Source organism: Pantherophis guttatus, chromosome 4, assembly GCF_059756535.1.
Source record: "Pantherophis guttatus breed Tessera chromosome 4, ASM5975653v1, whole genome shotgun sequence".
Lineage (NCBI taxonomy): Eukaryota > Metazoa > Chordata > Lepidosauria > Squamata > Colubridae > Pantherophis > Pantherophis guttatus.
In genome coordinates, this window is record NC_142066.1 from 50,106,663 (window position 1) to 50,131,559 (window position 24,897).

Below are 24,897 nucleotides of genomic sequence, written 5' to 3' on the forward strand. Positions count from 1 at the left end.
ATTTATCTGCTGTTTCTTCTCAGGATGATTCTGTAGTATTGCAAGCTAACTCTGCCCGTAGTCTGGAGTTCAATCCTGATGGGTTCAAGGTTGACTCAGCCTTCCATACTTCCAAGGCTGGTAAAATGAGGACCCAGATTGTTAGGGGTAATATGCTGACATTATAAAATCAAAGAATGCTATGTAGCACTGTGAGGGGGTATACAAGTCTTATGTGCTACTACCCTTCTTCCGCTACTATTTATCCCTTTTTTCGAGCCTTGGGTAATTTACACTGATGTCTTTGAGTAGCTGGAGAATGATAGCCAAGCCTTACAATCTGATTTTCCAGTTGAAATATACAGTATTCTCCACTATGGCTCTGACCCAAAAAAATAATCACAAATATTTGTGATCTCATGAAATCAGCTCATTAGCTATAAAAGAGACCATTGCCTATATTGTTGCCATGGTTCTGGCAATTTTATGATGTCAGGAATCATGGTAAAATGATGTCACAACTAAATGGAACCCTTGGAATACCTTCTCCATTACCAGCCTCACTAGTGCAGCCTCCATATGGAATGATGTGGATGTGGCATATGGAAAAGATGGGATGGGTTGCGGCCTCGGCTACCCTTCTTTTCTTCTTTGGAATTTTACTGGAGCCTCTTAGGTGGCTGGATGCAGCGATACAGCCGTGTCCAGACTCATGCCATTGTACATTGAAAATCCTCAACTGCAGCAGGATTACCAATTTTCCTGGTCTCAGCCATGTGCCTGTTCCAGAGCCATTTGGTCATCCCTATATTTTTGTCATGCTGTGAGTATTTAAGTCTTGGAGGTAACTACCACACCTATAATTGAGAAGGGAAGTCCACTTTAAGGGAAAAATTTTTTTGTTACAAGTGAGAGGCATAATATTCTCAGGTACAATAAGCATAAAGGTGAAAAGTTGTATATCCTGAAATGTATACCGTGTTTCCCCGAAAATAAGACAGGGTCTTATTTTCTTTTGGGCTTCAAAATAAGCGCTTGGGCTTATTTTCAGGGAGATCTTACTTTTTTAAAGTGCTACCGCTGGCCCTGCTCTCTCAGTCATGCTGTCTGCTCCTCAGAAGTAGGAATGGAAGGGAAAGATATTTGGGGGGGGGGAAGGGAAAGAAGCAGCAATGGAAGGGAAAGAAGTGATCCCAGCTGCCTTGCAGGAGGCTTGCGTGGTCACACCGGCAACAGATCGAGGCAGAGGCATGGGAGAGGCAGGTGATCTTCGGCGCGGTTGCAGGAACACCGAGAGACAGGGATGGAGTGGGCAGCGGGTTGGGATTGCTTCTGCCTCCACCTGCTGCCAGTGCCTCCTGCGAGTGCCCCATGGGGAAAAAGCTAAATGGCTGGCTGCAGAGCTTACCAGTTTCAGGAAGCGGCCCAGACGAGCAAAAGTCTGCTCCATCGCCCCTCAGCTGTGGAGCCCGGCCAGGAAGACAGAGGGCAGGCATCAAGATCTTGGCTGCCCCATAACATGTTTTCAAAAAGCAGCTGGACTTTCTTTGTGGGAGGTTTTTTTTGGGGGGGGAGATATTGGTACTTTTTTTTCTTGTTAAATAATTGTTTTGCTATGCTCCTCCCTTATCATCTAGCCAAAGGTGATATGGAGAGGGTAGGTTTTTTCCCCCCCGTTATTTATATATCTTAACAGTTGCCCTACTCTAAATGGTGGTGTGACTTCGGGCCAGTCACACCCTTTCAGCCCTAGGAAGAATGTTATGGCAAACCACTTTCTAAATCCTGCCAAGAAAAATTGCAAGTAGTAGTACAGGCAGTTACCTGGAGTTACCTGACTCAAAGACACACAAAAACAGAAGAGATAGCAATCAGCAAAAAAAAAAAAAAAAAAGGTTACTAAGGGCAGTGGCAATATTACAATTTGTTGTTGCATTATACTCTCAATCATCCCCATTTAACATGGGTGTGCTAACTGCAGGTATGGAAAATGTGATCCAATAGCTCTGGAGGCCTAATACCTATTGTAGTTCAAAACATTTGGAGAGGACCTAATTAAAAAATTAATCTGAAACTAAAGTTATTTATTCTGAACACTGTAGGCAGGTAGACATAAAATACACCTTTGAATGCATTATTAACATACTCAAAGGTTATATTACAGATTAGACAAAGAAGTTTGTGAGAAAAGCCAAAAGTGTTTTTTTTTTAAAAGTTACCATATTTTTCAGAGTATAAGATGCTCCAGAATATAAAACGCACCTAAGTTTTTGGGGAGGAAAATAGGGAAAAAAAATTCTGCCTCTGCCTACCAGATATTCATCTGGCTAGCGTCCTTAGCCTGGTCAGCTTCAGCACATTAGTTCACTGGTTATGAGCGCCTCCGTGAAATCGCCAAAGCACATTGCCACCCGAAAACGCGATGCACAGAGGCCAAAAACGGGATGTGCAGAGCCCTAAAATCAGTGGGATTCAAGTAATTTAACAACCTGTTCTCTGCCTAATGATTTCTTCCAACAACCAGTTTGCCAAACTGATCAGAAAGTTAACAACCGGTTCTCCCGAAGTGCGAACTGGCTGAATCCCACCACTGCCTAAAATGCAATGCGCAGAAGCCTAAAATGCAATGCCCGGAGGCAGCGATCAGTGGCAATATGTTTTGGCAACCCCCGCAGCCTTGAACTACACTCAAACAGCATTTGGAGGCTGAAAAAGAGGCGCAGAGCCCAAAAACATAAGCCATTGTCTGTGGCAATCTCTGCAGTCAGGAAGAGGACACACTGATGCCGAAGGGTGGGCGCCGGCGGGTGGATGGGGCTACATTTGGAGTATAAGACGCACCCAATTTTTCAGCCACTTTAAGGGGGGGGAAGTGTGTGTTATACTCCAAAAAATATGGTACAGCTTATCAATTAACAAAAAATAATTATCAGATTTCAAGAAATCTGTTTATATTACTTAGAAACATCTATATTTATATAAAAAGTATATATATATAAAATTTATATTTTGCTGATAAAGAAATAACTAGTCTCCCTTTATTTCTTTATCAGCAAAATATAAATTTGGTATAAAATGGTTTGTCATGAATGTGACTGCTTGAGGGCTCCTGGATTGGAGCTGAAAGGCGAAAGGGAGCAGAATGCCCCCTCCCACATGTTGGGGTAGACCAGGTATATATATATACAGGTATACATTCATTCATTCATTCATTCATTCATTCATTCATTCATTCATTCATTCATTCATTCCAAATAGACTCAGTAGGGAATATCAATACATATTAGAAGGAGGTGACAAAATAACAAAACAATTTCTTCTATTTTTATTATATAAAATAGCCAGTTTAATATAATTGTTATAGATTTGGCCTTGAAATCATTAAACTCTGAGTTCTAGGTCTCCCTTACACACAAAAACCAACTGTCTTCCAATTCTACTGATATATTTAGAAATTGTGAAATTCATGTGATGCTAAAGAAGGGGAAGCCTTAGTCCCAACATATTTTGACTAAGCCTGCTGTATTTTTATAAGAATATAGACAAATCAACAAGCATAATATAATAGGGTTTCAGAAGAGTTGTTATGTTCTCATTTTCAGTTTAGTTTAATGTTTGGTTTGTTTTTTTAGCAGAAATGTCAAGGCAGCTGTTTGCCCCAGAGCCAACTCAAAAAATATTGTAAGATCAGTTTCTTCCCAATATTTCATTTTAAGGTCTACTTATAGGCAACTTGTGACTTTCCAGAGGTGACTCAAGTGCAACTGTCAGCGTCCCTCACTGTTGTTTGTGAAGGTTAGAGCTGCCAGACCACAGGTTCACCAATCTGTGAATAACAAAAATGAAAGTGTGTGTAAGGGGAAACACATCTGAACACCTGTGGCTGATCTTGAGAAGATTCTGTGGTGGCTTGAGTTGTATCATTTTTTTTCCAGATGTATCTCCGTTTAGTGTGTAAGATTAATGTGATGTACAAATCAGAGGTAGAACATAATGCTCATTTCAAGACATTCTGTACATTTGAATTGTATGTATTCTCTTATATTCATTTTTTCCCTCCAGGGATTTTACTGGAAACACAGTTTCTTCCATTAACAAACGGGTGTGGTGGGCCTATCCTTGGACTGAATACTTGTGAGTATACTCTCATGTTCATCCTATATAACTAACTTGGAAGGAATATCCATTTCCATTGTTAATGCTTGGAGGTTATGCATCACAAGTGTCTCACCACTGCACATAGACTAGTGAAATGGAGAGTATGGTATCCATCTTCCACCACAGCGAAAGGCTGTGATTTTGCCTGTATGTTCTAAATTTTCTTCCATCTCTTTAGGATCTTCAAGAACAATCGCTTGAGCCGACTGGATAATGCATCTCTAGATGGCTTGCTTTCACTCATACATCTGTAAGTTTCTATCCCTAGTCATGTCTTACTTGCTATTTCCCAAAGGACTGTTCCACTTTTGAACTGAGTGAAACTCCTAATGATCAAGTTCCTAACAAGTAGAGCATGCAATTATAAAGCTTACACTTTATTCCTATGTTTTCTCTGCGCTTGGGTCTTCCCTTTTGAAGGAATGATTTGCTTCCTTGATTTGAAGTTATATTCCTGGCTTTCCTTTGAAATGATTGCCTCATCTGGTTTCCTGACACTGAAATTGCTCAGTAGAAGGCTGGCATTCCTAGATAAAGAAGCCAAAAGGCCGAAGTTTTGGGATGTCCTCCCCAATGAGTACAGAAACATGGAGGGAAATTAGACTTATTAAAATTATTATTTTTGTGCGGAGGGTGAATCAATGTGAATTTATGGATTGATCAAAGAAGGCAGGATGAGAAAAAACACCAAGTTGATCAGTGAATGGATGTTGTTTGGCTGAGAAGTCTGGCTGAGAAGTCTGTGTTCAGTTCAACCACTAATCAAACCAGGCCAACACCGATTAGCTCTTATTTAAAATTTGTATAATTTTATATGTTTATAATTATGATGTCCTGGTGTTGAAAATAGTCAAAACAGTGCAAATCAGCCTTAGACTAACAGAATCAGGAAGGCTGAGAGTTAAAAGATTTGTTTATTGTAGAATTATCCTCAGCCTTCTAGCAAAGTTAATTTGAACTGGGTCAGCATCTGCCAGCACCGGACATCCTTTGAAGTGCTGATTATTCAGTCAAGCTCTCTTTTAGGAAATGTAATATTGAGAGTGCTTTGCAATAGCTTCATTCCTTGCTGCAAAGACCACATACAAATTTGTGGGAAATAACATTCCATTAGCATTAGCTCTCTTGGGATTTGCTCCTCTCAAAAAAAAGCATTTTTTTTAGAAGTGGGGGGGCTTGTGGACTATACCATGGTAGAGAGATTAAAAGGAGAGTAGCCATCTTGCTTTGTTTGTGACACAATGCCCGGAAGGGGAAGGCAGCCATTTCATCTACTTCACATCATGAAGGGAACTGAGGATACTAAGAGCAGCCAAAATAGACATATGTCTCATGGTCTTCTTAAGATTCTGATACTCTGCTCCCTGAAGTTTCATCAAAGGCTAAAGGAACTTTTAGTTAGAAAGTCTTGGCTATAGTTGAGTTGCTTGAATTTAACAGTGGTTTAAGGATAACAGAAGCTTTGACTACCTAATCCATTGCATGTTGGATTGGAGGGGGTAGCAGTTTGACCTTGTTTTGATGGATGGCGGTTGTTTTACCTTCAATTCCTCAATAAGAACGGGGCACCTGGGACTGCAGTGGATGATTAGAGGTTGGATAGAAAGGTGGTGTGGTTTGTGTCTGTCAAAAGCATCCTAGGCAATAGCACGTAGACTTACATACCATTTGACAGTGCTTTTACAGGCTTCTCTAAGAGGTTTACAGAGTCAGCCTATTGACCCCAACAATCTGGGTCCTCAATTTACCCACCTCGGAAGGATGGAAGGCTGAGTCAACTTTGAGTCTGGTGAGATTTGATCTGCCAAATTGTAGGCCAACGGGCAGTCAGCAGAAGTAGCCTGCAGTACTGCATTCTAACCACTGCGCCACCACAACTCATAATACCAATCAGAAGGGGCAAGGGCAAGGGATGGGCTGATCTTGGGGGCAAGTAGAAATATGGTAGTGGTAATGGGCATTGAAAGATAAGAGTTGGAGGTAGAGAGTGGGCTGTTCACAGTCTCAATGTATTGTTTTGGTTCTGGGTCCTGATTCCTTGTGCTGATCCTCAATTTCCTTAGGCTTTGAACTCTGGCTGGTGCTTTTGAATAATATTGGTTTTTAATAAAGTTCTAACCCTAATTTTAGGTTTAATCCTTGGGCAGCCATCTTCCTGTGCATTACCGAGACCTGGCTGACCATGAAGAAGGAGTATGGCACCAAAGCTATGTTAGCAGAATTGCTATGTTTGGGTGGGAGTTGAGATTGGGTACTGCCTTTAGATAGCTGGATATGAGGCCTTACTTGTGAGATTGGGGATTAGATGAGATTTCTAGTTGGCACTGGAGTCCCCCAATCTTATAGTTCTGGGGGATTTCATCATGCTTATTTGCTTAGGCAACAAAGTTGTATGTCACCACAATTACAAGGTTCTTGGTGACCTATAAGATACCATAAAGAATAAAAAAAAAGTAGATAAAATGAAAACAAATATATGCCATAAATCCTCAAAAGCCCTCCAGAAATGTGCTTATCTTCAACCTACTAAAAGCAGCAGTGTGGGAGACAGACAAATCTGCAAAGTTTTAGGACAGCCTTCTCCAAGCTGATGCCCTTCAGATAGGTTGTTTATACTCCACCTTTATTATTTTTTATTACTAACTCGAGACAGTAAATACACAATATACTCCTTCCTCCTCCTATTTTCCTTAAAACAACAACCCTATGAGGTGAATTTGGCTGAGAGAGAGAGAGAGAGAGACTGGTCCAAAGTCACCCAGACAGCTTTCATGCCTAAGGTGGAACTGGAACTCACAGTCTCCTGCTGCTAGCATCGTGCCTTAACCGCTACACCAAACTGACTGTATGCGGGGCTATAATTCCCCGTTCTGCTTGCTACCATGGACAATAGTGCTGCAAACAGTAATTAAACAATAAGGGGGTAGATGGAAAAACAATGGCACAAGGAGCCTTGTTGTGTGTGAAGTGCTGTGCTGATCTCACCCACACACCACATATTGGCTTGCTATATTTTATTAAAGCTATATATTACAGACTAGCAAATAAATGAAAAACACATAAAGCAACTGTGAGAGGTGAAGATGGAGCTGGCATTTTGTTCCAGGTGTAATATAATATGTGTGCTCTTTTAAACAGGGATGTCTCATATAATCGAATACAGACCATTGAGAAAAATGCATTTGAACCTGTTCCACTTCTGCAATCTATGTAAGTCTTTAAGCAAAAAATAAAAATAAAAATACACACACACACACAGAGTTTAAACCATGGTGGAAATTGGGGAAGGAGGCAAACTGAAATCAAATGGCAATAAATCTTCCAGCTGTTAAGTGTATCAATGACTTATTACTGAATGGTTGACCTGCCGTCAACAATATTTAAAATGGGGAGGGGAGCATGGACTCAAGGATAAAGGAGGCAGATCTCTCTCTAGAGGGCTTGACTCAGGGAAGACAATACGAATTTTGCATTTTCTAAGAACTACCCTATGAGTTCAGACTGAACTCTGAGTGGATCAAGATTCAACTCTAGGTTTGATTGGCAGGGCATACCTAAGTCTTCATAAGTGGGAAGAGCCTAAAGTGTTTTTATGGAGCTGTAGGGCTTACTATGAACTTGGAATCTCTAGAGGCAAAATTATATGGCTTGCAGAGGATTTAATTAGCCCCCATGAGCTCTGCCATCCTATTAAATAATGACACCTTAACCCTAAACATGCATTGACGCTTCTAACTGAAGAACTAGCATGGTAATTGGAGGAAGCCTGGAGTGATTGTTCAAAAGGTCAGAATGGGAGTATACAGCTAGTTCATTGGAAAAGGAAGAAATCACCCTCACCCTGCATGTAATTCTCACATCCCCAGTCAACGAAGAAGAAGAAAAAAGTTATTTTGGGTCTGCTTTATTTTATCTGTTGTTTATTTAATACAGTGGAAGACGTTCTACATAGCTCTCTTGCTTTCCTTTCCTTTCCAGCAATCTCAGTGGCAATCGTATTGTGCGGATAACACAGGGGGCTTTTCAGGCCTGGCACGGAATGCAGTTGCTATACAAGTTGTAAGTGAAAGTCATATAGTAGGTGAGATAGATGGCTTCTAACAATGGGGCATAAACTCTCCCCTAATGCTTGCAGGAGATCAACAGGCTTGTATGATGGCTTTCAATCCCAAACACTTCTCTTTTGAAGGAGAAGGAAACGATATAGCCTCTGAGTAGGGACAGCCAACAGTCTCTAAGTTGGTCTCCAAGGCAGATGTCTTGATCTCCCACCATGACATCTCTGGGATATTTTCTTATATTGTTATGACTTTACATCCCATTGTTCCCATAACATTGGTTATTCCACACTGCTTCCTTGGAGTAACAATAACTAGCATTTTGTGATGAATTCTTACTGAGCTATATAAATACATAATAGATAAGTGAGATTCGAGGCACTATTAGTATAGCAATGGTCCTTAAATTCATTGTTGCTACAATATATTTAAGGCAAGTCATCCAAAATATAATGGCAGAGCTTTAACCCTTTGAGATACTAAGCATTTTCTCACAAACCCTCTTTTTTCATGTTCAAACAATTTAGAGAGGGAAGGGAAAATATCATATATTTTTTACTTTAGTTTTTAACAAAAAGGTAAGCGCTGTAGTGGAAATATTTGCAAATTTAAACAGGAGAGCTGGTAAACTACACAAATCCGAACCTCATTCTCAAAACTCTTGTGAGTAAAGAATCACTAAATTGGAAAGTATTCCTTGAGTACATTAATCTCTCGAATTTAGGTAGCATTAATGTTATTGTTTAGTCTGTAAAATGTGAGAAAAAGCCTTTGATGGAATAGGATCATTTTGGGAGAAATGATCCCAAAAAATAAGAATTTAGGTATGCCTTTAATCTAGCACAAGATCTTAGAGAACAAGTAGAGAACTTGGCTTTGCTACATTTAATATACATGCAATCACACTGACCTCAAAGGAGATGCTCAGAAATGAGGGATTGATTAAAAAAGAGGCAAAGTTCCTATTAGGAGCTTTTGAATGAATTTGGTGGTAAGAGGAACCTGTTCCTTAATTGAACGGAAAAAATGAAAGGGAAGAATAGGACAATCAGAAATAGTTTAGTGCACTTGAAATATAACATTTTATCTGGTGCAAAATAAGCCAGATAAATTCTTTACCATAAGATGTAGCAAATATTACCTTGGGTAGTTCTAAAGGAAAAAGGAGAAAAGATCCATCAAAGGCTACTAGTCTTGAATACTTGGGGAATTCTGCTAAGGATAAGAGCATGCTCCTGCCACTTTTTTGACTGGAAGTGAGAACTAAGTATGCCAGATAAATATAACAAAGTTGAATGCAGTGAAAATGAGTTACTTAAAAAGTTTGTTACTTCTTAAAAAGAAATCATAGGGTCCATAAGAATATTGATGATGAACAAATGTGGTTTAAACACAAAAATAATTAGCCAGTATGGAAGAGATGCAGTTTGTTGAGATGGTTTAAACTGAGTGGGAAATGCAAAACAATACATGAAGAAAGACGACTGAGAGAAAAGGAAAATGTGACTGAATGGAATTGACAAAGATCTCAAAAGACAGAAGGGAAAAATGAAAAGACAAAATATGGGATGGGCATGGAAACAAGGATACTTGCTTGTAGGTAGGAAAATGCGGAGAAATAAAGTAAAAATGCTGATATAAACTGAATTTATATTTCTTTTTTCAGATCTGCTGCCTTTAATTTCTTTTGCTTATTATTTCTTACTAGTAGGATTAGTAGTTAATAATAAAGTTATTTAAGTCAAAGACCAATAGAAAACTTGAATAACGTGTTGCTTATACACTACCTGAATTCTTCCTGTTTTATTCTGCTACCCTCAATTGTGCCAAACTTATAACCAGCTCTTTTGTCCCTCAGGATTCTCAACCATAACCCACTGAGAAAGATTGAGGATTCCCATTTCTACAAATTGCCCTCACTGAAATACCTGTATGTGTGAAGTTGCTCTTGGCTTTATTAAGGGTTTGTTTACTCTGGAATGCATTCAGCTTTTTTTCTTCCCTGATTAATTTGGCTTGGGCTACTATATCTGAAGATCAATATGGTCCTTGGTCAGAGTCAGAATTACCTGGGTCCAGATTTTCTTACAGCTATAGAATAGCATAACCATGGATAGTTGTTAGCTGTCAGTGCTTTAATATTGTCTAGATCAGGAAAAAAGATCTCACTAGAAGACTAGAACTAGGCTTCATTGAGATGGTTAGGTAGTTGGCCTTGGGGTCTGAAGGAAAAGTTGGTAATTGTAAATAAATTACAGGGTTATTTTTGTGAGGAGAAAACAAAATAGGCATGAATTATATGTGTATGTAAAAAAGAGCAAAAGGAGTAGGAAAGCATTGTATATTTTATATTTGCAGTTGTCAGCATTTCATTATGTTAATTTTTAATCCTGGGTCCTGGATCTCATACCTAGGCTGGAATTTATGAATGAATCCATGGAACTACATGAAGTTGCTTTAATTCTACATTTGTTTTTTGTCAGCACATAGCAAAGGAAACCATCCCAATATATTTTGTACCCACTGGAAGACTTTAGGCAAATCGATCTATAAAGCTAATTTTTAGAATAAGCATTGAAGCTCAAGCCTTGTTCAAAATCAACTGTTAGTATTTTTATTTGGTGTGAACTTATCACAATGTATGTATTCCCCTACAACAGAGGTGGACAACTATGGCCCTTTTATGACTTGTGGACTTCAATTCCCAGAATTCCTGAGGTAACATGGCTGGCTCAGGAATTCTGGGAGTTGAAGTCCACAAGTCATAAAAGGGCCATAGTTGCCCACCCCTGCCCTACAACAAAAGCCTTGTGGGTTAGGATGGCTGAGAATGAGTGGCTGATCCAAAATCACTGAGGGAGTTCAGACAATTAAGTGGAGACTGGAACTTGGGTCTTCCCATGCCCAGACTTAATCACTCTGACAACTCCTATGGAAACCAGTGCCAACTATCTCAGTGATGGGCTGTGATTATTTAATAGGAAGGAACATTTTTATATGTATTTCTTTTCTTCCTTTAAGCATTGATTCCAATGTGGCAGGATTTACATCCTGGCATTTGAAACTCAGCTTGAGGGATAAGTCATGGCAACTTTCCAACCCAGCTCTGCATGATGAAGTGTTGTGTATAGTATTGTTCAGCAGAAGCAATCCCTTTCCTACCTCCCTACAGCAGCTGGTCAAATCATTTGATTACTTTTAAATTACCACATTGTTGTTTGTGTCCTTTTCCTCAAGGAGCTCAGAGCAGTGAAACAGTAATATTTATTCATTTTATATTTGAGCAATCCAATCAGATAAACTGAGCTCTCAACACTTACATTGGTTATTGAATATGAAAGTGGGCTACTAAACGGGTATTGTGTTTGCTCGGTGTACTGAACTATAAACATATCATGCTAATCCAAAAAAAGAGCACAAAATAAGATTTAAAATAGTCTAATTTTGCCTATTATGTGACTGTAGATGCTAGGTCTTAACTTGGTTAACTGTGTTGTAAGCCCAGTCATAAACTAGGTCCGTGATGGCGAACCTATGGCACAAGTGCCATAGGTGGTATGTGGAGCCATATTGGTGGGCACAGGAGTGCTGCTTTAGCTCAGTTCTGGCATGTGCACGCGCCGGCCAGCTATTTTTCAGGCCTTCCAGGCCCACTGAAAGTCAGAAAACACACTGTTTCTGGCCTCCAGAGAGATTCCGGAGGGATAGGGAAGGCCGTTTTTGCCCTCCCCAGGCTCCTAGAAAGCTTCTGGAGCCTGACGAGAGCAAAAAATGGGCCTTCTGGTTCCACCAGAAGTCAGCAAATGGGCCATTTCTGGCCTCTGGGGGGAGCCCTTCCCAGGCTCCAAGAAAGCCTCTGGAGCCTGGGGAGGGCGAAAAATGAGCCTACCGGGCCCACCGGGCCAAAAGCAGGGGGATCCCGCATGCATGTGTGGGGTAGCAAGGCGCACTGAATTATGGGTGTGGGCATGTGCGCCCCCCCCCCATGCTCCTTCTTTTTTGGCATAAAGGTTATCCACTACTGAACCAAGTCAAAGGATAGCCAATGAGACAAAATCTCCCACTCAACGTCATGAATTTATTTTCACTGGCTGTGTTGTGCAAATTGTCTATCTCTCCCTATCTCTGGAAAAGTCAGCATGTCCTTTTTTTTGCAGGGACCTTGGCTCTACAGAAATAACCATAGACATACTAGAGAATTTGCTCAAAATGTCCTTCAAGTTGAAAACTCTGTAAGTACCTCTGATCTTACTCTGTAACTTCCAAGACAAAGTTAGGGGAAGGGGGCCATATTATCCCTTTCCCCCTTCTCTTCTTTTTTCCCTCCTCTCATACTTTTGAAAATGCTACTGCAGATGTTGTCATTTCCTCATGGGGAGCATTTTACTAATATTAAAAGTAATAGTAGCTCAAGCCACTATTAAAACACATTTCCCAACAAGAATGCTCAGTTATCATGGATGTTGCCTGTGGATATGGTGGTTGTCCCAAAACATTTTTTGTCCACAGTACATCTCAAAACAACAAGAGTTTCTTAGAACCTATCAACTAAAATTTATTAACGAAAACATCAAAACTGGCAGATGAAAATCTCTTACAGATAGTTTGTACATTGCTATCGGTCTTGCTCTTTCGCATACATACAATACAGTGGTGAAATCTAAATTTTTTTACTACTGGTTCTGTGGGCGTAGTCTGATGGACGTGGTGTGGCTTGGTGGGCGTGGCAGGGGAAGAATACTGCAAAATCTCCATTCCCACCCCACTCCAGGGGAAGGATACTGCAAAATCCCCATTCCCACCCCACTCCTGGGGGAAAGATACTGCAAAATCTATATTCCCACCCCACTCGGGGGCCAGCCAGAGGTGATATTGTCGGTTCTCCAGACTACTCAAAATTTCTGCTACCAGTTCTCTGAACTGCTCAAAATTTCCACTACCGGTTCTCCAGAATGTCAGAACCTGCTGAATTTTACCCCTGATACAATATGAACTGCAGGTAAGAGGGAGAGCAGGGACCAGTGGTGGGTTCTCCTGGTTCAGCCTGGTTCCGCTAAGCCGGTAGCAGTGATGATATGAACCAGTTCTGCCCCCCCGCCCCCCCACCCTCCGTGTTATTCTTACCTTTTATTTGGCCCCGCCCCAATCTATTGCTGCCTCCTGAGTCCCAGCTGATGGCTAGAGGGAAAAAAACTTTAAACTCTTGCCGCGGGGCTTCAAAGGGCCGCCCTACAGCTGATCAGTGTTAAAAGAAAACAAATTAGAGAGCGTTACTATTGTAACGCTCTCTACATGGGGCTCCCTTTGGGGTGCACCCGGAGGCTCCAACTGGTGCAAAATGCGGCCGCGCGGGGGATTATGGGAGCGACGGGGCACTCCCACGTGACACCTCTCCTGCGCGAGCTGCATTGGCTTCCAGTGGACTTCCGGGTACGTTTCAAGGTGTTGGTGACCATCTTTAAAGCGCTCCATGGCTTAAGGCCAGGGTACTTACGGGACCGCCTTCTGCCACCAATTGCCTCCCACCGGCCAGTTTGCTCCCACAGAGAGGGCCTCCTCAGGGTGCCATCAGCCAGACAATGTCGGCTGGCAACCCCCAGGGGGAGAGCCTTCTCTGTGGTGGCATCTACCCTCTGGAACCATCTACCTCCAGAGATACGAGTGATCTCAGACCTCCAGACTTTTCGTCGGGCCCTAAAAACTTACTTTTTTCAGCTAGCCAGGCTGGCCTGATTCCATGTTGGTTTTAACGTTTGATATTGATTTTAATTGATATGTTTTAAATTATGGGCAAAATTCTATTTAATTTGTTTTAAATAATTATTTTAACTTTTGTGTACAAATGTTTTTATTTTGGCTGTTCACCGCCCTGAGTCCGAAAGGAGAAGGGTGGTATACAAATTTAATAAATAAATAAATAAATAAATAAATAAATAAATAAATAAATAAATAAATAAGTAAGTAAGTAAGTAAGTAAGTAAGTAAGTAAGTAAGTAAGTAAGTAGACCGGTGCCTGCAAAAATAAATGGGTAGACCAGTGCCTGCAAAAATACATGAGTAGATCAGTGCCTGCAAAAATAAATGGGTAGACCAGTGCCTGCAAAAATACATGAGTAGATCAGTGCCTGCAAAAATAAATGGGTAGACCAGTGCCTGCAAAAATACATGAGTAGATCAGTGCCTGCAAAAATAAATGGTAGACCAGTGCCTGCAAAAGTAAATGGGTAGACCGGTACAGCTCTGCAAGTAGTTAAAACCTGGTAGACCACTACCTCTGCTAAATCCTAAATAATTGTCACATGACCATCAAGCCACACCCACAAAATAAGCCACGACCACAGAACCAGTAGTAAAAGAATTTAGAACCCCATCCCTGGCAGGGACATCCAAGGAATGTTCCATTAATGTTCAGCAGTGAATAATGATAGGGAGTTTAGGATTAAAGGTGCTAAAATACTTTTAGTACATGCTAACTTTGTGGAAGTCAGATGTGTCTGGAAGTCTGGAAAAGGCTAGTTAATATAGAAAGTAATCCCTGAGATCAAACCATAGTATAAGTCATAAATTTATAAAAATAGAGGAAGCATAACAATCTGTTTTAGCCAAATAGCCTACATACTCGCTGTTTGAGAGCAATTGCTTGCCCCGGTCCCCACGGCTCCTCTTGGAGACTAGGTGGCTTAGATACTCAGGATCTGGGCCTTCGGCTGATGTTATGCAATGCCAGGTCCGTGGTTAATAAGGCCCCCCTCATTCACGATCTTATACAGGAGGGAGGAGCGGACCTGGCGGGTATTACGGAGACCTGGTTGGGCCCGGAGGGTGGCGTCCCTCTGGTTGAAATGTGCCCACCAGGCTTCAGAGCATTCCATCAGCCGAGGGCCCAGGGGAGGGGCGGGGGGGTGGCGGTTATTATTAACGAGGATCTGGATCCGAGGGAGACCACTGTGCCTCAGATAGCCGGATGTGAGTCCCTCCTTGTGAGGTGGGGCCGTGGGGTTCAGATGGGCTTGTTGCTTACGTACCTGGCTCCCTGCCGCGTGGCAACAGCCCTTCCTGAGCTACTCGACGTGATAGCCACGGTGGCAGTAGATACACCCAGGCTTTTAGTCATGGGTGATTTCAACTTGCCATCTGTCGGTGAAACGTCTGAGGTGGCTCGGGAGTTCATGGCTTCCATGACGGCCATGGACCTGACCCAGTTAGTTCATGGCCCTACTCACAGGGGAGGTCACACTCTGGATCTGATTTTTGTCTCTGGCCAGTGGTTGAGTGGTCTTGTTATAGGGGATATAGACATGGAACCCTTGTCATGGACTGACCACTCACTCCTTCGCCTAGATCTTCGAACCGCGACCCCTCGCCGCAGGGAGGCGGATCCAATTAGATGGATCCGCCCCAGGCGCCTGATGGATCCTGATAGGTTCCAGACGGAGCTTGGGCCATTTCCTGAGGATCTAGCACATGACTCGGCCGAGGACCTGGTAGCCGCCTGGGATCGGGCGGCTGGTGGGGCCTTGGACCGAGTTGTGCCTTTGCGGCCTCTGACCCGATGCCGATCCCGGGTGGCTCCTTGGTTTACTGAGGAGCTGAGGGAAATGAAGCGCCGGAAAAGACGCCTGGAGAGCGGTTGGAGGGCCAGTCTCGCTGAATCTGATCGAACACTGGTAAGGTCGCATATTAAGACCTACCTAGTGGCGATAAAGACGGCAAAGTCTAACTACTTTTCCGCCTCTATTGCGTCATCAGGGAATCGTCCGGCCGCCCTGTTTAGGGTGACCCGCGCCCTGCTCCATCTGGGAGTGCGGGAGGATCCCTTAGAAGGCAGGGCGGAGGATTTCGGACAATACCTGTATGACAAAATCGCTCAGATCCGGGGGGATTTGGACTCTGACTGGGTAGATCAGGGCAGGGTGACGAGGAACAGTCTTGAGAATGTTATCTGGGAGGAGTTTGATGCTGTGACTCCCGATGATGTGGACAGGATTTTGGGGAGACTTAGTGCGGCCACATGTTTACTGGACCCGTGTCCCTCCTGGTTGGTACTGGCTTCCCGGGAGGTTACACGAGGCTGGCTCCAGGGCGTTATTAATGCTTCCTTGAGTGAGGGTCACTTCCCCGCTGCCCTGAAAGAGGCGGTGGTGAGGCCTCTCCTCAAGAAGCCGTCCCTGGACCCAGCAATATTGGCTAACTATCGTCCTGTCTCCAACCTTCGCTTCATTGCGAAGGTTGTTGAGAGTGTGGTCGCGCAACAGTTTCCACAATTCCTGGAGGAAACATCCTATCTGGATCCGTTCCAGTCAGGTTTCAGGTCTGGGCACAGCACGGAAACGGCATTGGTCGCGCTGGTTGATGATCTCTGGAGGGCTCGGGACAGGGGTTATTCCTCTGTTCTGGTCCTATTAGATCTCTCAGCGGCTTTTGATACCATCGACCATGGTATCATGCTGCACCGGCTGGAAGAGTTGGGGGTGGGAGGCACCGTGTTACGGTGGTTCTCCTCCTTTCTCTCCGACCGGTCGCAGTTTGTGTTGGCAGGGGGGCAGAGGTCGACCTCGAGGCCTCTCATTTGTGGAGTGCCGCAGGGATCGGTCCTCTCGCCCCTTCTGTTCAACATTTATGTGAAGCCGCTGGGCGAGATCATCCGTGGCTTTGGGGTGAGATACCACCAGTACGCTGATGACACCCAGCTGTACATCTCCACCCCAGGCCACCCCAACGATGCCCTTGAAGTGATGTCCCAGTGCCTGGAGGCTGTGCGGATCTGGATGGGGAGGAACAGGCTCAGGCTCAACCCTTCCAAGACTGAGTGGCTGTGGCTCCCGGCATCCCGATATAGTCAGTTGACTCCATCACTGACTATTGGGGGCGAGTCTTTGGCCCCCACTGAAAGGGCTCGCAATCTGGGAGTCCTCCTGGATAGGCAGCTGTCTTTGGAGGAACATCTGACGGCTGTTACCAGGGGGACCTTTTATCAGGTTCGCCTGATTCGCCAGTTGCGGCCCTTTCTTGATCGGGATTCCCTGTGCACAGTCACTCATGCCCTCGTCACCTCTCGCCTTGACTACTGTAACGCTCTCTACATGGGGCTCCCCTTGAAGAGCACCCGGAGGCTCCAGCTGGTCCAGAATGCAGCAGCGCGGGTAGTGATGGGAGCAACATGGCGCTCCCATGTAACACCACTCCTGCGCGAGCTGCACTGGCTCCCGGTGGTCTTCCGGGTGCGCTTCAAGGTGTTGGTTATCACCTTTAAAGCGCTCCATGGCATAGGGCCTAGCTATCTCCGAGACCGCCTACTGCTACCGATGACCTCCCATCGACCCGTGCGCTCCCACAGAGAGGGCCTCCTCAGGGTGCCATCAGCCAAACAATGCAGGCTGGTGGCCCCCAGGGGGAGGGCTTTCTCTGTGGGGGCTCCCACCCTCTGGAATCAGCTGCCCCCAGAGATAAGGAGAATCCAGGACCTCAATGCCTTCCGTCGTTCCCTGAAAACCTATCTTTTCCAGCAAGCCGGGTTGGCTTAAGAAGAAATTTTAAAACTTTTAAATCCTTTTAATTAGTCTGTGATTTTTAATTTTTTGGGCCAAATTTTATATATATTTTTAAATGTTTTAATATTTGTATTCTATGTTTTTTATCTTGGCTGTACACCGCCCTGAGTCCTCAGGGAGAAGGGCGGTATATAAATTCGAAATTAAATTAAATAAATTAAAAATTAATATTATCTATGCTAGCTTTCCCTAACTGGGAGCCTCCCAGGTATTTGAATTTCATTCATTCACTAGTTTATCAAGCAATTTTGAAGCTCACCAGGAGGGAGAAAGTTGTTTTACTTTGGTTGTGCATTGAATTACAAACAAGCCAGTCATACTTTACCCTGGTATGTTACACTTCAGAACTGACTATGGAGATTTTGAAGTGATAAATAGCTTGTGCATTTTAGGATTAATTATCAACAGTAAAGAAATTAGCCATCAAGAAATATGCCATAGACCAGGGGTCTCCAATCTTGGCAACTTTAAGCCTGGAGGACTTCAACTCCCAGAATTCCCCAGCTAGCCAAAGAGTCAAAGTCCACCAGGCTTAAAGTTGCCAAAGTTGGAGACCCCTGCCATAGACTAGCACCTGGTAAGGAAGCAATGAAGAACTTAGAAAAGATGTTCAGATCCTGTGATCTGTCCACATCTACAAAGATCAAGTGAAAGCTGGACTTTATAGAAATAATGTAGATATTTTTGAACTTTGATGTTGGAGAACACCCCTGAGAATATCATAGATAACCAAGAAAAGAAATAGATCATAAAACAAATCAATCCAGAATTTTCACTCAAGGTATGTCCAAGTCCAGATTATTATATTTTGGACTTTATTATGTGAGGACCCAGCTCTCTTAAATGCTAGAAATATGGAACAAAAGAGAAAGGGATGTTTAGCAGAAATATGGATAGACTAGATTACAGCAGTGATTGATAGATTACCGGAAGACCTGAGAAGCCATATGGGAACAGATCGTCCTGGAGAAAGTCTGTCTATGTGGTTGGTAAGATTTGACACCAACGACAGCATATAATTAATGTTGTGCAAACCCAATCTCTGTAATTCTTTATGAGTCACAGTATCATGTGAGCCCATAAATTTGATTTAACTAAATTAACTCTGATTGAGTTACTATGAAGAATATGTTCTGAGCATAGCTGCTGATTGATAGTAGCTTTAAATTTTTAATGTTTTCCCAATCCCATCTGAAATTATCAGGGATTGAATTGATGTATATATATATTTTTACCCACATCGCAATTTCATCCTTTTCTCCTTACCAGTTCTGAACTTTACAAAAAGTTTTATTTCTCTGTGGAATTTCTATTTTCTGGCATGAAAACTTCAGCATACAAAGCATATACTTTAGCTAGATGCAAAGGTTCTTTCTAGTTAAAAAGACCTTGAGAAGTAGGGCTAAGACCTATTATATTTAGATAGAACTGATGCGTTAAATGTACCAAGAATGAATGTAAAGGTTTCCCTGTCCAGTCGAGTCTGACTGTAAGAGAGATGCTCATCTCAGTTTCTTATGGAGGGAGTTTCCAGCTGACGATCTCAGCGTATTAACTCCTGAGCAATTGTACCGCTTAAATGTACAAGGATCTGATAAAGCCAGATTCCAGCAAGATTCTACTACTGTACCTTAATACTGAATTCAAGAAGAGGCTCTAAGTTGTAGTACTAGCCTGCAATAAATATCTGGAGAATTCTAGATACACAAGGCCTAAGAAACTTCCCCCTCAAAACTTGTTTCCCTGCCTGCACCACTTAAATCTAGTAACGAGGCCCTTTTCCTGATGGCTCTCTGCTTCATCCACTTGACTGTGTAATGCTGTATAGAAATATAATATCTGACTAGTAGTCAGATATTCTTAGACTCCCATGCTGGGGAGCAATTATCACCGTTGTTTACTATCTGTATCTTAACTCCTTATTACCTCAACCCAGTTCTGTGCCACATGGACAGAGAGAGCTTTCCTTGTGATTGTTCTAAACTGGCACCGGACTGAAAGGGCTAGATTGAACTGTAACTTGTAGAAGTAATAATAAAAGTTTGTGAAGCCCTTGTCTTTTTTCATCCACAGTATTTTGCCTAGGAAAATGTCCTGCTGCCTTTGCCAAAATCAGGATGCCATTGAAACCTTTTCTAATACCATCAAGTTGGATTGCTCCAAACAATGTGTCTCAAACATCTTTGACTATGGTAGGACAAAATCACTTTTCCAAAATACTTTGTAGTTTACTTACAGTTGTAAGTAAATTAGGTTTTGGGGAGAAAAAAACCCCAGGGATAGAAAAATACATGAGTGTGGCAGATGTGAACGATTTATTTACAAATTACTGATTGTGTATTAAATGAATGTATAGCCAAGCATTGGCATGCACCATAATTTTTTAAATTTTTTTTATAAAAATGTCAGATCAATGCATAAGCAGTGTGGCATCTGGGTGCCATATATTCCAATACAAACAAAACTGATCAGTTTAAATATTATTATTACATTCAATCAACTTAATTCCCATAACAATACACATTTATATTAGATTACAGTCTATCATTATTCAATTATTCCCCCTATTTCTCGTTATTACTTTTATCAAATAAAAATGAAATACATTAATATTCCCTTTATTTCTGTCACTTATTCTAGCTTTTAATCATAACATCCTATATTTAAAAAAAAAATTTCTTTCTTTCCTGTCTAATTTCTAATCATGGCACCTGCCTAGAAAAGGAGGAGAGAAAAAAAAGAATAGAGAGGGAGGGAGGGAAAGACAATTCAAAACAACAACCAAGTGAAGGAATCATCCATCCATAATCTCTTGCCTGTTTTGTACTTTAATTGCTATGCTTTAAAAGAAAGAGGGGAAGAGGAAAAGCAAGTCAAAGACGACAATAAAAAATCATCTACCCAACATCTCTTGTCCGCTTCGATACTTCAGTTGCTATGCTTTTTTCTCTTTAGACCTGTCTTCCCCCTTCCTCTTTTAAGTCTCCATCTATATCTATTTCTTGGATGTCTAATCTGAGGGTTCCACCTCTACCCTCTTCCACTGCCTATTTTTACCGAGGCCCCTGCCTCCATTTCAAACAAAAGACTTGCCTTCTTGGAACCATTGGTCACCCAGTCCATCATTCTTAATTGCTCACTCTAAGCAAAGTAGATGAAGGGGTGTCATTAACTATGAGGGAGCTTAAGGTCTGGAATTCAGGGTTGTTCTTCCTTCTCCATTTTGTGACTTGTGATAATGAGATATTATCTCTTGTTCTCAGATTATTTTTCCTTGAGTTAGCAGAAATAGTAGAAACATTTATGATTTAAAGGACTTAATTTTTTTAATTTTAATCCAAAAATTATGTTAAATGGTCCAATCTGATACCTTCTAGATACCCTTTAGCTAGGATTTCTATGATCTGTGCTTTCAATCTTATATGGAAAGCACCATGTTGGAGAAGGCTGGTACAGTCCATACATCAAGCCTGATCTATATAATGATCAGATATTATCTGTGGCAAATTCTACTTTCTCAGTTAGAACTCTACTGTGAGTAGCTATATATTTCTAGTTTTCAAACAGAGTGTCATCACAAACTCTTGTGTTAGGCCAAGCAAGCCAGTTTTTTAGCATCTTCCTTTGGAGTATAATATCACCTAATCATCCAAGCGTTAAGATGTTCTCCTGCACTGATTATTTAACATCAATTGTATAATCTGAAACATGTCTTCATAAGAGTAATTGGAACTAATCCTGGGTTAAATGGGTACCAGATTGAACTGTAAACCACATCTAATGCTAATTGAATAAACTGATTTATATCTAAACTGATTTATGTCTAAACTGATATTTATATAAACTAATTTATTTATAACAAACTCAGTTATCTGTTCCATCTATAGCATTTGCTACCAATGAAAGAAAAATCCTGATTCTGTTTTTTCCTTCTCCCTTTTCTTCTTTCTGAGCAGAGAAAGAGGAACTTTGGGAAACTATGCAAGATGATGTAAAGAAAGTACTGGAATCCAGAAAATTAAATGCCACCAACATACTAAATATTATCCCTGAAAAACCTGAACTTCATAATGTCACTCTGTCAGTCTTGGTGACCCACGGACGTACACATTTAGGTATCCATTTTCATAAACACACACCAGATATTCTTAAATCAGTCAGTGGATTAAGTAAACTTGCTCCTGATGAATATGTGGATGTGAAGTGGTCTGATAAAAATGAGCTGGATAAGCTGTACAAGTTAACAAATTTGCTACAGGTGGCTCTCAAAGCAAAATTAGCAGAAAACGGAGAGGAGACTCAAGAGTTGGAGATCCAAAAGGAATTGCCTGTAGAAATTTCAGATTATGGCAACATCATCCTGAGCAATAAAAGCCATCGGAAAAGATTAAAGAACCATCGGAAAAGGGTAAAGAGAGATCACTGGCTTGGAAAAAATGCAAGGGAAAAAGAGTTATTTTTTAGGTTGTTCAGAAAAAACATAGAATTTGCAAAAGCCACTGGAAAACCCGCAGGAGAACAAGGAAAACTTGTTTTGTATGCCATGGCAGAAAAATGGGAGAAGCTAGCAAGGGAACTAGAGCTTCAGAAGGCTGCTTCCCTTAACAGGGTTCTTCGAGCAGCACTTCATTCCTTACAGAATCACTCCATTTCGAATGTTCCAACTAAAATGCCTCTCTTGACTGCTTCTGTTGTAGTTAAGGATGGTGCTGAAGACTCAGAAACTTTGAACAAACACTTGCCTGATATAACATTATCTCATGAGACACATTGGGAGCATCATGAACAAACCATCTCTGCTCCCCCTTTGCTTCATCTTTTGAGAGACATTGTTGACAAGTTGCTTCAGAAGGAATTCTATGAATTTGAGTTAAACACAGAGTTGGCATCTATCTTCCCAAGTGAGTCTGAAGCTCTTTTCAGGAAACTCTTTTCCCTCCTGGTCCATATTGTGAACATGAACTGCAGAAAGCCCAATATGCAGATGGCTTGTGCTAAATTAATCTCTACAATAGATCTTCTCTTGAGGGACTTCAGTGTGAAAACCAACCAGGACACACCTATTCTATGGAACTCCTACTTTTGGTCCGCTAAAAATGTAAATGATATGATTACAGCAAGCTCCAGAAAAATGGAGAAACCTTCTAATGAGGTAAAGGATAGATAAGTAGTCCTTAGGATAGATAAGTAGTCCTAACAAGTCACTATTAGGAGTTTTAACAATCTCTGATTGCCTAGATGTGTCTCTTTTTTTTCCCCAGGAGACCAAATTGGTATAAATTAATTGCACATGCATTTCTGTAAAGGCAATTACTCTTTTTGGGTAAAAGCCTTGTTAGATTGTTTAAAATAATGTGTATGGATGAAGACCACTTCTCTGCCTGATTCCCATGTCTGTACTCAAGGGAAAGCAACATGTGTATATAACAAATGGTGATCAGCATCTTGAGAGAGTGGTGTGTAGCACAAAGCTAAAGTGAAAGTGAAAAGTGAAAATAAAGAAAAGCAAAATGAGGTTCATCAAAATTAAAACAGATTTCAGATATGATGATACGGTTTTAAGAAAACTAGATTTGTAAGAACTGTTATTACTTTTAAAAGGGAGATGGATCCAAATGTACTCCTTTTCTAGGGAAGGGAGCTTTTATATGGATTAAAAAAACTGCAAGTATTTCTTTCATAAAGATGAGAACTGGCCATTAAATGAATGCACTGAACAATGGCATAGTCAAATGTTCCCGGTGCTAAGAAAACAGTGATGATAGTGGTAATAATATCTCATTGTCTCTGTCCTGATTTATCAACTGCTTTTGAAATTTGACATGCTATTTCAAAGGAACAGAATGAATATTGTCAAAAATATCTAAATATATTTAATGCTAAATTTTGCAAAAAGTTTTCTAAATAGTAAACCTGGACAATAATAAGCATAATATCTATATTAAATAAGATTTGCTTTAATCATGATTTTCCCAAGAAAATCACGATTACACATAAAGAAAGTAATAAAGAAAGTAATCATCACTTGTTTTATATATTTCCTGGCTACTTTTAAAAAATATTTTTACCCTTGCACACATGGTATCTTCCATGTCCTAGCAGCAAAAAATACTTTTCCCATCTATATTTATAGGACTACATTTTGTCAATGATTTATGAAGAGTTTGGTTAATATTTTGTAAACTTATCTTTTATAAAATGTATGTCTTGCATGTTCATTGTAATTTAATAAGTCCAAAGTGGATTTATTATGAACATGCATTTATAAGACTCTGCCTATGGGGGTTTACCCCCCCCCCCCGAATATAATTACATATTTTAAAATGAAATTAGTGTTTTGTGGGGCTAATAGATGATTTAGCATACAGACTCCAGATTCTTCCATCTGTCCGGTATTTAAGATGTCGAAAAAATTGCCAGGAAAAATTACAAGTCACTGTGGAGGGGAAGCAAGAGTTCTGAAACATGCCTTTGTCTTGCCTTGAGTTTACTGTGAATTGATAAGGGTCTTGGGTATGGCAAAGTATAAACCACTAATTAACCAAGATTCTATGTTCAAGATAATAAGCCATGATTAAAACATGTTATGGATTAGTAAATTAACGTTAAGTTATGTGTCCGAATATTCATGGTCAGCCAATGAATAAGCATAGCAACTAAATCAGCCAATTGGGAGCTGAGACAGACTGGAGCCAGGATGTGTCTTAGTCTGCAGCTTCTGAGTGCTGTGCTGAGAAAGAGAAACTGAAACCAGTGTCTGTGCATGCTGTCTGCTCTGCTAAAAATGAAACTACAGTAACGGTTCTCTCCTGCTTTGTGTTGTAACTGCTACTATGTTGAACAAGAACTCTGATATTGGTATTTTAAATACATCATCTATTATTATGTATATAAAGAAGTTAATGAATCCTGCTGAATCAGTTTATCTGTGTGTGCTTCTGGATTTGATTTTTGCAAGAAACTCTGACATGTGTTTAGATTATAGTTGTTGCTAAAATTGTACAGGTGGGATGATATGGGCTAAGATATTCAAATTAAGCCAATACTAGCTTAGCATTATCTGAGAACCAATATGTTATAGGGCAGCCGGATACATATCAATGAGTACATGTTGCTCTCTATATCATTAGTCAGGATGGAGATGTTGAAAT

At 41.1% G+C, this 24,897-nt stretch overlaps 1 protein-coding gene across 1 annotated transcript in view; it reads left to right on the plus strand.

Annotated features, from left to right (window-relative positions):
* Positions 1–368: 368 nt before the first annotated feature.
* LOC117664614 (uncharacterized) overlaps positions 369–24,897 on the plus strand; it is a 32,483-nt gene continuing 7,954 nt past the window's right edge. The window contains exons 1-9 of the mRNA XM_034415718.3: positions 369–802; positions 4,042–4,113; positions 4,316–4,387; positions 7,276–7,347; positions 8,116–8,196; positions 10,054–10,125; positions 12,353–12,427; positions 19,820–19,938; positions 21,703–22,898. Of these exons, the coding sequence (XP_034271609.2) occupies positions 489–802; positions 4,042–4,113; positions 4,316–4,387; positions 7,276–7,347; positions 8,116–8,196; positions 10,054–10,125; positions 12,353–12,427; positions 19,820–19,938; positions 21,703–22,898 (2,073 nt within the window). The 5' untranslated portion in view covers positions 369–488. The remainder of the gene's footprint in view (positions 803–4,041; positions 4,114–4,315; positions 4,388–7,275; positions 7,348–8,115; positions 8,197–10,053; positions 10,126–12,352; positions 12,428–19,819; positions 19,939–21,702; positions 22,899–24,897) is intronic.